Source organism: Silene latifolia, chromosome 9, assembly GCF_048544455.1.
Source record: "Silene latifolia isolate original U9 population chromosome 9, ASM4854445v1, whole genome shotgun sequence".
In the NCBI taxonomy this organism is placed as follows: domain Eukaryota; kingdom Viridiplantae; phylum Streptophyta; class Magnoliopsida; order Caryophyllales; family Caryophyllaceae; genus Silene; species Silene latifolia.
In genome coordinates, this window is record NC_133534.1 from 15,417,033 (window position 1) to 15,431,730 (window position 14,698).

Consider the following 14,698-nt stretch of genomic DNA (forward strand, 5'->3'; position numbering starts at 1 on the left):
AAATCTCGAAGAGATGATCAGTTTAAAAAAAAAATTGGTCGATTTCGATTTCTGATCTACGATTTATACTCAATTGAAAATTGTAAGAATGATAAAAAAGGGTATGTGTTAATTGAAAATCAAAGTTTAAGGGTACCATGTGCACAAACTTAAAAACTTGAATACCACGTGCAAATTGGCAAAGTTTATGGGTACCACGTGAATTTTCCGAATAAAAATATATAAATACTCCCTCCATACCAATTCAAAGGTAACATTGACTTTTTCACACTTGACGAGACATGTTTTGCAACGTGAATAACTTTAGTTACACATTATTAAAAATTATAAAAAAAATTGATATTCTTATAGCATTTATGACGATAAATCAAACAAGATCTCACATGACTATATCTTTTGTAACACCCGCGAATTTCTCATTTTGACATTTAAAATTTATTTAACCGTTTAATCGCTTTATTTTATATTTTTAAATTATTTAACTTAATTAATTTATTTTAAACACGACTTTTATAAAAGTAATATTTTAAGGCTTAATTTATATGAAAATACGTATTTTACTCGGATAGTAATAATAGTGACAATAATAATAATAGTTTTCCGTCTTAAGTTAATATAGACTTGAGATATTTTTCCCGTCTACACTACTACAATTCCCTTACTTTCCCGACGCTTTATGGTCGACGCTTTTATAAGCGTCGGCCCATTTTTTCACCCTATATCCATTTTAATAATATAATAATCATTTTTTAATTACAAAAACCCCAACTTTCAATCTCCCTCGCTGTTCTCTTCAAAAAACTAATCTAAAAAATTTTCATTGTGCGCTCCCCCAAAAAATCAAACCACCACCCCTAATCAAAACCTAATTACTTTTCATTTTTATTTTCATTTTCTATTCAATTGTCGTACTGATGTTCATCCCCCTAAATTCTAATATGAATCGCCGCCTCTCTCGAATCTTCTCTCATACACCATTCTAATCGCTCCTCTACATTATCTCGATTCTCCGAATCTCAGGTTTAATTTTTCTTTCAATTTCGCGAATTTTGATTTGAGTTTAATCATGTTACTTTTAGGTTATTAATTTAATTTAATTTTTCCTAGAACTGAGCTGGTTTAGTTGATTGAAATTATAATCTGGAGGCTTGAGAATTTGTTATTTTAGATTTATTTCCTTCGATTTTGGTCAATTTTGCGTGAGATTTCAGTTTGATTTTGTCACTTCAGGTTGTTTTTTTTTCTTTATGAATTTGAGGTCATTTTTGTGATTGGAATTTTATATATGTTTTAGAAATACGAGAGTTGAATTTAACATGCTTGCGATTTGTATCCTACTAGGGTTTCAGTCACCATTTGTCCGACTGCCCCTCTCTCTTTTGAATTCACAGTACCAAATCGATCAATTAAACTCATTGCTTTAATTCCATCGGTGCGTATCCTTCTTGTTAATTTGGGAAATTTGGGATAATTATAATTCAAGGCGATGTTTTAAGATAGAGCCATGAAATTTGATGAGAAAAACGGGTCCGTTCATATTGAACCGCGAGTTTAGTAAAAGAGTTGTTGTATACAGTAATGAGAAATTTTAGAAACCTTCACTTTTATCTTAAAACCATTCACTGTTATCGTAAAACCTTCACTATATGGCTTAGTCAGTCAGTTAGTCTGGTTGTAGTATACCAAGTTGAAGCACTCATTGAAATTTTTTTGGTATTATTTGACATTGATTTCGTTAGGCTGCAAACTATTTTCCATGTCACGTTAAGATGACTCATTACTTTTCTCACTGTAGTTAATTGAACTGACATGTTTTGATCATCTCTGCCAGATAATTCTACTTGGGATTTTTTTAAATATTAGTTTATAAAACCCCTCAGCCTAATTACTGAATCATTTTTCTTGTTTACAGGTGCCGAGGTTCAATTAACTAGGTTGAGGTGGCGGTTCATGTTCATTGTAGGTGAACTGTTGATGGCTACCTTGTGTTTTTTTAATGTCTTGTAGTCTATTGCTAATGTTTGCTAGTGTCTCATTGACTATCATTCCTGGGGTCATCTATAGCTAAAGTCTTGCCATTGTGCAAATGGTGGCTCACAATTTAGATGGTCATGCATTCTACCTAGAGTCATCACTAGTTTGTTCTATTGTTGGACATGCATAGGGTTGGTTAGTTTGTGTAAACCAAGGTTTAGATGATTTTATTGGTTACTAGGTTACAGGATTAGCTCAATGCCTGTAAGATCGGGAATCAGTTTACACACATTCTATTATGACCCTTGCTTAAAATTTATACATCTGATATTAAGATCATATTGTTGATGTTTTCACAACCAAAGAAAATATGTTGAGTTGTTTCTTCTCCATCTTCACACAAGCAGCATTTGTCTGTTTCACTAACCCTCGATTTACAAAGCTTAGCTCTGGTGTTAATGGCCTATTATTGTTGTTAGTTTTGCTGGTATTTGGAAATTATTAGAAGTAAATAGTACTTTGGACGACGGAGGGTTTCCAGCAGAATTAGTTTAACTTTGTGCTGGTGAGTCTTAAAAAAACATTTTAGTATACAACGATTGGTTACTATGATGCCTTGGACTTGTGGAATGATGTTGAGGATTCAATGTTCATGAAGTCTTTGTGAAATATACAGGATTACATTTGTCATGTTTAATATTCAAGACGGGTCTTTCATTTGAGGAATTTGTGCACTAGGCAATTTTTTTATGATAAAAAGGTACTGTAGAATATATGGAAGCCATCCTCAAAGTTAGCTTTATTGAGTGTTGGAAGATGGACAATTCTGATAGTAAGTAAGCGTGCTAGATACTTCTAAAATACATGGGGTACTCGTATACTCGTAATAGTTTTGTACATAAATATTTTTTGAGAAATGATATCATAGGAAGCTTCTTTTGTTGAAAGTGGTCCTATTAGAATCTATAGTTTTTTATGAGTTCACAAACTATGGACTGTTACAAAGAGCAAAACAACATCCTATAGACTCACTGCGTGACTTTTATGAGTTCACAAATTATGTTCCTCACTTGCCTCTAATGCTTATTTAACTTTTTTTCTGCAGGAAAAATGTGAAAATATGGAGGACGCAAGCAATGAGCTAATTTTGACTGATGAGGAGGTAAGAGTTTAGCTAGTATACATACACCAGTTTTTATCATTTTGAATTTAAATGACGTTCTTTAGTTTATTCTTGTTTGTTTCAGTTATGAATCTTATGATCGATTTGATTTGTGGATTAAAAATGATAACCTAATGGTTGTCGAATGATTTTATTCTAATTCAGTAACTATTTTAGTTTAACAGTAATGGCTGTTTAGAGTTAATGTTGTTAGAATGTGTTGTTTTACTTGTTCGCTCATAATTTATTCAATTTCTAATTCTTTGTCAACATACTAGTATATCCTTATACTTACGAGGCTTTTTTATTGTGTGATTTGCTTGTATTTCTGATTTCCGAAATAGTAAAGGTATTAGCCATTAAAAATCATGTATAAGATGATAATTTTAACTTTTATGAGCACTCATGATTCCCTCCATCTCACTCATTTACTTAAGAACTTAATTAAATATGAGACGGAGTTAATCACTCCCAAAATTTGGAGTAACCCACATGGTCCATCACCCAATAAGTTTCATGTTAACACTTTTGACAAATTAACTGAATACGCTCCCTGCTTCCTAAGAAGTTTCCTGTTATCAATCGTAAACAAATAATCGGACCGAAAGAGTAGAAAATGAAGTCCCCAGTGTAGGTTCAGTGATAGATAGATATGGAGTGCTGGGTTCATGCCAAAAGAGGAGCTCCATGCCCACTTAAATGGTTCTGTCATAGATTCCACTTTATTGTAAAATTCTTTCTTGATTCTTTTACTCCTCTGTCTCGATCATTTGTTTACTTTTAATTAAACTACTCTTTAAAAAGAATAAAAAGGTAAATAAATGATTGGTAGGAATTAAGAAATACCCCAAAGGTACTAAATTAGAGTTCAACATTAAAGGATTGAACTTTGGCGGATGAAATTAAGTTAAAATAGTAAAATTACTACTTTGCTAAGAGAGTTCTTTTTAAATTGGAGTGCACAGGAATGAAGTGAAAGGAATGATGAAGCGCTTTTATGTTGAAGCTTTCATTGATGGTCTAGGAAGAATATTGGAGAAGCTTTGTGCAGTCGATATAGACTTGCCTTTTGCAGACATTGAATTGGAGAAACGGAACGCAGCTTGTATGAATAACGTTTGTAATGTATTAAATAGAAAGGCGATATATGTCAGACTTCTCCTCAGCATTGATAGAAGAGATACCCTTGAAGGTGCCATGGAAACGGGTAAGTTTATCCCTTCTTTAGTTATGACTTTGATTTTTGATGGTTGTTTGAGGCGGCAAGAGAAGGAAGGAGTTTACTGTAGCATTACTTCTGAGCGAGTAAATTTGTTAAGAAAGATGACTTGCGGAAACTGATTGCAGGTAAAATTAGCCATGGAAATGAGGGGAAATGCATGGCGAAGCACATTGAGTCTATTTTTGAGAAAACCAGTTTTCTATTATTGTTACAAGTGTTAGATGGGGAAGTTCTTGAACAGGAGATCAGAGAGCGATACAACACCAGCTTGAAGTAATTTAAATGTTACTTGTTTCCTACCATATTATAGTGTAATGCGTGTATTTCATGTGTTTTTCGGAAGAGTGTAGGTTAATAGTTTACTATATTGTAATCCTAATTTTGTACTCTTAGAAAAAATTTTATCTACTTTGTACCCTGTACTCGGCTATTTCTTTTATCAAATATAAAACTTGATGGGATATTCTTCAAGGATCTTAATTACGTAATTTTGTTCATTTAGCCCTTTTAATTTACTTACACGATTAGGGAGTATAGGGCATATGAAAAAACTGGCACCAAAAGAACCGACGGAGCAAAGTGTAAAGGGTTCTTGACGTGATAAAGTGTCGACAATTCTGACGCAAAAAAGCGTCGCTCCTGAAAAAGGCACCGACGCAAAAAGGTGTCGACAAGGTTGACGCTAAAAAGCGTCAAAAAATCCTGACACCCCAAAAAACCACGCTTTTAAAAGCGTCGAGAAATAAAATGGCGACGCTTTTAAGCGTCGAGAATAGCCTTAAAAAGCGTCGAGAATGCAAGGGATTTGTTGTAGTGCTAGCATAAGACCGACACATTTCACTTTGAACCTAGTTTAATCTGGACCCACCAAAAATCGACAACACACTCACCTACTCTTTTACACTTATTATTATTATTATTATTATTATTATTATTATATACCACCCGCCCCCTTTCACTCTTAGAGCATGTATAATGTAGAGTGTTTACCCACCTTTTAACTTTCTCTTTCATGGCAAAAGGACAACTCTTTGTTGTAGAGCCATTTACAATTTCCTCTTAAGTTCAGGTAAACTCCCTGCACAGAGGCTTTCTTTCTTGGCTTTTGTGCCACCTTTGCCTTATTTTATTTGTTTTCTTGTCTCTTGATTTATTATTGTTTACTTTGAAGGTGTACTATAATATTATAAAAATATTGGTAAATATATACAGTGGGCTCAAAGAAAAGTAAGAGAAAACTCTTCATTGTGCTGAAATACGGGTAAAACTTTAAAGAATGATAAAAAGAGAGTTGAAGGAAAGAAAAGATGAGGTGTCAAAAATATAAGATGAGGGAGAAAATTAAAAGGGAAAGGAGATAACTCTTTGTTGCTCATGCTCTTACCAACCCGTTCAACCCCTTCCTTTTTTCGAAACTCTTACAGCAACAACAACTTTCACCTGCAAACACAACAAAATAAACAAACCTTCAAACTCCATTTTTTGCGCGACATTCAAACCCGGATTTCTCCTCCGTTTCTCAACCTTTTTCTTTAATTCTTGCACCATTCTCTTCCTCTTTCCTTCCTCCTTGTTTCAAGGTAATAAAGACTCATTTTTGTGATGGTTTTGATTTTCGCCGTCTTATAAAAGTTTCGGTTTTTACCTCAATCCTTTCGTTTTCTTGCTCCTTGATGAAGGTTTCGAAGACCCGATGGAAGACTCAAGCTTAGGGGACCGTTTATTCGAAGAATAAGGAGCGTTTAAGGTAACAGTGATAGGTTACTCGACAAATCGTCGGGAATTCACCCTTCCTACTCGGCTTTTTCTCTGTTTATCGTAAAGTTTATCGAGTGTAGATGGGTGCTTTCGTTTTTACGAGTAAATGGGTGTATTTCTTACTGGTTTTCCGAGCTTAGTTATGGTAAAAGTTGTGGTGGTTTTCCATGTTGTGGCGGTACCATTTCAGTCTCAACTCTGCCCCTTTGATTTCCGTCTGAAAACGTCAACTGCTATGGCTACTCTCTCTGATTTTTTTATTGAGCATTATTAGGGTGGATATTGTGGTGACTAGTCTCGTTTGTGTCATGCATGGTCTGTCTCAACTTCCCCTTTTAATTTCCGTCTGAAACTGAGTTGTACGGCCTGATGGGATCCTGTTTTGATACCGTGATTGGTACTGTTTTGCTCGTTGTTTTGGGACGGGTAAAACAGCCCCTCGAACTTGTTTTCTTGCTTATTTCCTTCATGTAAATATCCGTCTTAAGTTTGCTCGTAATTTCGTCTCATGATTAATATGTGTGGTAAAATTAGTGTGTATATATCCGTCTTATGTTTACATGTTTTGCTGATTCAGGTGGTGAGGGTCATGTAGGATTGTTATGGGCTGGCAGTGGGCACGGCTGGTGGCTAGCCATGGGTTGGCAGCTTGGCCAAGGACTGGCCGTGGTTAGGTGGTCACGGGTTTGGGTGTATGGCCGCACCCCCTCTTGTTTCATTCTCCCTTGTTTCTTGTTTTGTTATATTTTGGTAATTAGGCTACTTATACAGTTATACTTGATAAATTGGGCTAGTCAAGTTTGATAAATTGGGCAAGGTAGGTTTGATGAATTGTGCGAGTTATACTTGATAAATTGGGCTAGTTATGTTTGATAAATTGGATTTGTCTTGTTTTATTAGTTGGGCTTGGATGCTTCATGTTATTTGGCCAACCCGTTATCATGGTATAGAATTACGAATGACCCATTTGCTGTTAGTCACATTTTATTCCGTAAATTTCACATAACATAAATTATTCATTATCGCTTGTTATATTTTATTTAACCGGCATGTTAAATTATGAAGTGAAATATTTATTAATATAATACAAGTATGAAATATTTATTTTAAATAGTTACTTGTGAGGGGTCCTCTTCTAGATAATGTCTTGTATTGTTCGGTTGTGAGAGTCTTAGTCCTATCGGATACTAGAGGTGAGCTATAAGCCCTCTAGTTGCGATATGATCGTCGGGATTGATGTTTTCATCCGTACTTATGATGAGATGCAAGCCATAAGTATGAATGTGACATTAGTAATCCCGTCCCAGATACTTTATTTGTTGTGCCTCGGACATGTTTTAAAGGTAACCTCTGAGTCGGGCATTTGTTTGTAGTATTTGAACATGTTTTAAAAGTAACCGCTGAGCTAGATACTTTTTATGTTGTGCCTCGGACATGTTTTAAAGGTAACCGCTGAGTTGGGCACTTGTTTATAGTATTTGGACATGTTTTAAAGGTAACCGCTGAGCCAGATACTTTATATGTTGTGCCTCGGACATGTTTTAAATGTAACCTCTGAGTCGGGGACTTGTTTGTAGTATTTGGACATGTTTTAAAGGTAACCGCTGAGCCAGATACTTTATATGTTGTACCTCGGACATGTTTTAAAGGTAACTACTGATCCAAGGTACTTAAGGATTGTGTCTCGGACATGCTTAAAGGTAGCCTCTGAGCCGGATGCTTTGCTTTATGTGTGATGTTAGTAGTCCCATTTCGTGTATTGTATGTTATTTGGCTTTCAAAGTTCATGGGTAAGATTTCCATTCACATGTATTATGATGTTAATCTTGTTTATCCGTGACATATGATATTCTATCGTGTTTATAGTTGTATTATCATTTATGACGTTTTGGTTGGATTATTGTCTCATATGTATGTATCATATGCCTCATCTATGATTGACTACGCATGTTTTGAATGTTAGTCTCATGTCTCAGTGCTTGCATCAAATAGTTATATTTATGATGTTCTAATATGTTCCTGTTTATCTGTGTTTCGACATTTTGTGGCTGGGAGAACCTTGAGTTACTCCCCACTGACTGTGGCGTTCATGTTTACATGAATGACGGGTTGTGAAGATGCTTACGTGGAGAAGACGTGTGGGCTAGCGAGAACTAAACCTTGGACTAGTAGTCGGTTTATTAGGATTGTTTAGACTCGCCATTTATCATTTTGTCATTCGAGGATTTATTTTCCCTCACTTTTGACTATCACGTTTGTACAAACATAACTTTATTTCCGCATTCTTTATTTATGTTTTAGATTTTAACGAACCCGCGCTTTAAACTTTAAAAGTTTCAAAAAATTTCCTAATTTCCGCTTGAATTTAGAAGTTATATTTTCCGCGTTATTGCGGGAGTTCACATTTTTTCTTATAGATTAAGAATAATATCGAAAATTCCTTACGATCATAAATAGTGTCATTTTAATCAATATTACCTTTGAATTGGTCTGGAGGGAGTATATAAGTAATCTTTATAAAAACATGTCTTCAAAATAAAATATTGTACGCCACATATGGTTGACTACTTGTCTTAAAAACAAGGGAGTGTGGATTAACTCAACTAGATGGACTACCGAAGATAGCATCATTGGGCCTATAATGAATGTTGGACCGACATTAACATGTTTGATATTGTTGAGTCTTTCATCATTTCTTGTTCAACTCAATTTACTTACACCGTTGATTATACTCTTCCTAGTATATACCAAAAAAATTATACTCTTCCTAGTTCTTACTCCCATCAAGCAATTTGCTTACACCAAATCCCCATAGGAATCTTCCATTTTGAGCTATATATTTATCTTAACACATAAATTCTTGTTAAAGACGTCAAGACGGTATACTCATCTTACAAAGAAAATAAATCAAATCAAATAGATAAGATAAGATAAAAACAGCGTGTATGAGAAATAGCACAAAATTTGTTTTACCAACTAAATAAAGTGTTATTTAACCCATTTTATATTCATTTTCTTTAACAAGATTTTATATTCATTTTGAACTTAAGAAACACATGTAGTTTATCACTCAATCCACCAATTCATTATCTCGACCTCGATCTATTATCATTTGTATTCAAACATTCTTTGTTTGACTACATGTCAGTATGTCCCTCCGTAAAAATTACGTCCTTTCGTATAAATGAAACATGTCATAATTTTACATTAATGATAGAATACCTCTTATTATTAAGAGCATCCACAATGGTAAGCTAGTTGGTACTAGCTTACCTTTGCCACATCATTTTTTTGAGCAACAACAATTTCAAGCTACAAGTTACTCCAATGGTGAAGCCAATTTAGTATTAGCTTGATGAGACCTAATTAACACACTTTTCTATTAATTTATTTAATTCTTAATTACTAAATAAAAAATAAATGAGATAACTATTTTTCTATTGGTTATATTTTCTTGTGGGTCCATTTAAGCAAGTAGCTTCATGGAGCTAATAGCTTGAAATTATTTGAGCAAAGCTAATCTATATGTACAACTCCAATGGTTGAGCTACTAGCTTACAATTTCTAAAAATTGCAAGCAAGTCCCTTTTCCCAACCATTGGAGCTAGTTTTAACATGAAACTTCTTTTAGGAGTTTGAAGTAAACTTCTCATTTCGATCTTGGTCATTTTATCCTTTGTCATGCTTGATGAAAACAATTTGGAGGGGTGGAACTAAGGGAAAAGAGTGAAAGATAAAGAATTTGCTAACCTATCTGTTGTGCAGAGGCGTGAATATCTTCTGTTAGGTCTCTGCTGCAGTTGTGTCCACGGTTCATATAATATTGTCCGCTTTGGGCCAAGTCCTCATAGATTTACTCTTGGGTTCTTTTCGAAAAGGCCTCATACTATTATATTTTGTGGCACTTAAAAAGATGAGCTTTCACATTTACCCTACCGATGTAGGATATGGCCGTTTTGCATCCTAACAATACTCCCCTCAAACCAAAGAGCATCATCTTAACTTGGACCTTGGCATTTATGGAGAACTCCCACACTGCACAACCTCAACCAATTTCTAGACACCCCAAGCATCACCAAGTCTTGATAACTTTACCTTAGCCGGCACATCATGATACCTGATCATGTCTACACCATATTTCACCGTCTGGTCAAGTGAGTGCCCTTACATGATTTTGGTCCTGCATGTCCATGTGTCCTTTATGGAACTGTGCTACACATGCATATCGAACTTCCTCTACATCCAATATATCCTGGATCCGCCACTTCAAAGTCCTAGACATACAATGGTCTCTAGCATCCAACCAGGAAAGGACTCAACCTAACCTAATCAATAGATCTAGTACACAAATGGTCTTTGTCCCATTAAACATATGACGCTTTTCATCCATTTAGCCCTGGACTGGCCTTGGTCAAGGCTCCACCTCGAGTTAGGAGTTTCATGCTTTATAGTGTATAACACCTTCAAGTCTTGACTCGATGCTTCACCAACGTACCACCCAAGGACTTGAGCTTTTTGCAAACAATCTGTCAGATCGAGCCCATGCGTCCATGACTTGCAAATGCTATCTCTTCATCATCTCTCCATCTCCACAATTTGTACGTTGTAGGGCCTAGGCCCAAATTTAACCTTGGGCTCTAATACCATTTGTTGTGCGGAAGCATGAATATCTTCTGTTGGGCCTCTGCTGCGATTGTGTCCAAGGTCCATGATAGTACGATATTGTCCGCTTTGGGCAAAGCCCTCATAGATTTACTCGCGGTCTCCTTCCCAAAAGGTATCGTACTATTATATTTTGTGGCGCATATAAAGATGAGCTTTCAGTGTTACACTACCGATGTGAGACGTGAATTTGTGTAACACCCCCTCATACCAAGGTACCTTACCAAGGACTACCCTAGCATGAAAGGCTGTTACCATCTCGGTTTCCCGAGGTTAGTATATCAAAGTTACAAATTCCAAACCACATTTATTAAAGTATAAAAGTTAAAGATTACATTATCTCAGGCCAACTCAAAATAAACGTACAAGGTCTCAATACAAATGAAATCCAAGACATCTAAACTCATAACAACGGAAGCTAGACTTGACGTGGTGACTCCCCATGACTGTCCCATAGCTAAACATCTGCATTACCTGTCACAATCTGCTCACCATCCCCGAATGGATCACCGCAGGTTTTACAAAACAACAACACGGGGTCAGTACTACTCAATCAATATAAGACAACAACTATACAACCGGTGATCATCGATCTCACACAAGAACCGACTACACACCGAAGTGTGTAGCCCTGCGCAGATTACCCATCGCAACAGGTAATCCTCGCCGCCGATGGGTGACCGCAGCCCATCCCCACCTAGTCCAGCTCATCAACGAGCGACTAACAATCCCTGTCCCTTAATGTGCACATCCCCTCCCGTGACGGGTTCCACGGAGGGCGAACTAGGGTGTGAAGCCACTCCCGCAAGTGACTCCACCACAATCACACACACAGCATCACAGCTGTCACAACACCACAATCGTCACAGCACAACCACACCAATACCGTCACCACAACACCCAACCTCCGATGATCAGCAGATAACAACAATTATAAAACATATGCAATCTCAATCAATTAACAGTACTGAGTAGGAGAAACCCTACCTTTTCGCAATCCGCTATGCTGCAATCAATCATACAAATGCATAACAATTACCACATCGTCACCAACAGTAGGATGAGGAAATGTACGTAAGGACTCCGAAGGTTTCGCAATCAACAAAGCAAAGGGGGTGATTAGGGAATAATTAGGGAGAGATTAGGGTTACGTAAGAATGATGAAGTAGAAATGATATTTTGAAACTGACGCGGATATAAAATAAATCTTAAACGCTCCCTAATCAAACCGTCGAAATAACACTTCGCCAAACCGGACACTCGGTCGAGTAAGTGTATACTCGGCCGAGTGTCCCATACTCGGTCGAGTGTTCACTTTACTCGGCCGAGTGTTCCTCGGCAGAACCAAAACAATACACAACCTCAGCACTACTCGGCCGAGTAGGTTCTACTCGGTCGAGTAGTCACCAAGGAGAATCCGTAGTGTTACAATCTTCCTCCCTTAAAAAGAACTTCGTCCCGAAGTTCACACTCTACTATAAAACAAAGCACAACACTACGCCACAAGACTATACCAACCACATATAACAACACCATAGAACTATACAAGTCACCACAAAAATCATTATCCCGACTCAAAGCAAAACAACAACAATACAAAACACGACCGCGAAGTTCCAACCTAACCTATAAAACATGGACACTTAACATCAACTCCACAAACCACTCTTCCTTCCACAACATGGCTCACGATATCGTCTCAACTATAGCATAGGCTCTCAATACTGACTCCATAACATTACCCAATAACCACAATATAATGTTGCCAACCTTGTATCACTTCCATAACACTCAATAGCACTCAATCCACAAAAGAAGATCAATCATAAAAACGGAATGTTACATTCTACCACTCTTAAAAGGAACTTCGTCCTCGAAGTTTACTCACACTCCTCAACATCATCATCCAGCTGCCAAAACTCTCGAACTCATAAATATCATCATTCAACTGTCAACACTGTCGAAATATTTTCTCATTGCTAAACATCGAACTACTACAAGCACGGTCATGACCTTTAATAAAATCAACACAAATATCCGTCCTTTATGCTACACCAACACTCTACTTCCAATTATACTACCATATGCACAACCATCAAAATCTCTTTTATCGCATCCTACTCCTCTTAAGATAAATGTTACGTCCTCGTAACTCACTAATACTAGATCCTTAGTTATACCTCTCATTATCTTCATCACCACCACATGTCAAAGATAACCACTTATAATCGAACAGTCGCCATGCATATATCTTAGGCTCTTTTACTTAAACAACTCTCATCCTTCAATTCACTCGTCACACCCCCTAACCTATACCTCAAAATCCTTAACTTAACCCAAAACTTCAACTCTTCCACATTACCGCAACCTGACATATATCTTTATATAAACTATATAAAACTCATATCACCAAAAGCATAATTCACACTCCACACTTGTTACGTACACTCACACTAGCTCCTCAAGTTCTTTTCTTTCATTACCGCAAAACTCATACATAATCGAACATGACACTAATTCCCAATATCCCGCACCCACTATCTCAACAAAAGATTATGAACCACTTGTCGCTTTCAGATCATTACAACACATATTCCACGAATCACTTGCCATGACTATGACTACCGATGCCTCATCTTAAAACAAGATAAAAATTATCAGTAACAACTTCTCACAATGTGTCCCATCAACAGAATATCACTATACCATGGCAACAACGAAAACATATACAACTCTCTTTCACATCATACTCTACCCTCATTCCCAAACCGAAACTGGTAAGAAACATCAACAAACAAAACAAAATACCGCATGTTCAACCAAAACTCACCAGAAGGAAAGAAACAAACAAACAACAATATATGTTTAATGGTAAGCACTTTCAAAACTCGTAACATAGTCATCTCACCTACTCCACCACAACCGGTGACAACATCGCAAAATTGCCACCAACAAGCGCACCACGGTGCGAAAATACCCGCATCACAACAGTAAGTACCGTGCCATACACAATCCCATAAACACCGACTCAATATAACATCTTGGACAACAAAATTACTCAAAAGCGCTTTACCAGATTATGACACAACATATTATACGGAATAAATAGACAAGAATCTCATGCATACCATCCATATTTTTTCATGGATTAAACCTATATCATGAATACACATGCAAGTATAACCAGTCTTGTCAGACCACCCAACTATCACTTTTTTTTTTTTTTTTTTTTTTTTTTTTTTTTTTTTATCATCATTCCATTAAGTTACCGTATCCAACATATATTACAAACATTCATATAACAACTTTATGACTATCACACCATACCGCATCTCGTGAGGTCACAACCTCACACAAACATTTACATACTCCTAAGACCCATAATCACATCCAAATAGCCAATCCTGATTACGTAAGTTACCACTTGACAATGAATACCTCTTATCCAGGACTTAACTCGGTGTGCCCTTCATAACATATCTTCTTTTACACACATTTATCACCACTCTGAGCGAACGTAGCCATATCATCGTACCCAACTACTAACGAATACCTCATATATCCATACCTTAAAATCCCTCATAACCAAACATTAATCACCTTCACAAAATCAACCTCATTAGAACAACTAACTTCCCCAAAATAACATCATCCTCAACCACTAGTGACAATACTATGACACCAACATTTTTCATGTGACTACTCTCTTACTATCACTTCTTAATATAACAATCCTTTTCCTCCCTTTGGTTCTCATCCCAAACGACAAACATCAAATATATCAACAAAAATCACCTCAACACTATTTCCAATTTCATCCGTAATCGTATCGTCACCCGACTCACCACCAAAATCTCATATCGTGCAAATTCTTTACCCAAATTTTGCTTTCTTTAATTCCTCGAAACTCATGATTATCA

General features: G+C 36.4%; 1 protein-coding gene and 1 long non-coding RNA gene across 5 annotated transcripts; both read left to right on the plus strand.

Moving 5' to 3' along the window:
• Positions 1–720: 720 nt before the first annotated feature.
• Positions 721–4,835, plus strand: LOC141599200 (N6-mAMP deaminase-like). Of its 4 annotated transcripts, none has more exons than XM_074419142.1 (6): positions 771–1,020; positions 1,342–1,432; positions 1,913–1,963; positions 3,080–3,136; positions 4,102–4,343; positions 4,484–4,835. In XM_074419142.1, the coding sequence occupies exons 4-6, from the start codon at positions 3,129–3,131 to the stop codon at positions 4,633–4,635; spliced, it is 402 nt and encodes a 133-aa protein (XP_074275243.1). In that variant the 5' UTR covers positions 771–1,020; positions 1,342–1,432; positions 1,913–1,963; positions 3,080–3,128; the 3' UTR covers positions 4,636–4,835. The 4 variants fall into 4 exon arrangements, with proteins under 4 accessions (XP_074275240.1, XP_074275243.1, XP_074275242.1 ...); XM_074419141.1 differs by having other exon boundaries at positions 1,913–1,959; XM_074419139.1 differs by lacking the exon at positions 1,342–1,432 and having other exon boundaries at positions 721–1,020; positions 1,913–1,959.
• Positions 4,836–5,626: 791 nt separating this feature from the next.
• LOC141602455 (uncharacterized) lies at positions 5,627–8,418 on the plus strand. Its single transcript, XR_012524451.1, has 3 exons — positions 5,627–5,938; positions 6,038–6,105; positions 6,694–8,418. It is a non-coding gene; the product is annotated as an uncharacterized LOC141602455 (long non-coding RNA).
• The last annotated feature ends 6,280 nt before the right edge of the window (positions 8,419–14,698 follow it).

Coding starts and splice junctions, on each gene's coding strand:
- LOC141599200 (XM_074419139.1), top strand. Junction 4,344..4,483: donor TGAAGGTGCCATGGAAACGG/GTAAGTTTATCC, acceptor AACTGATTGCAG/GTAAAATTAGCCATGGAAAT.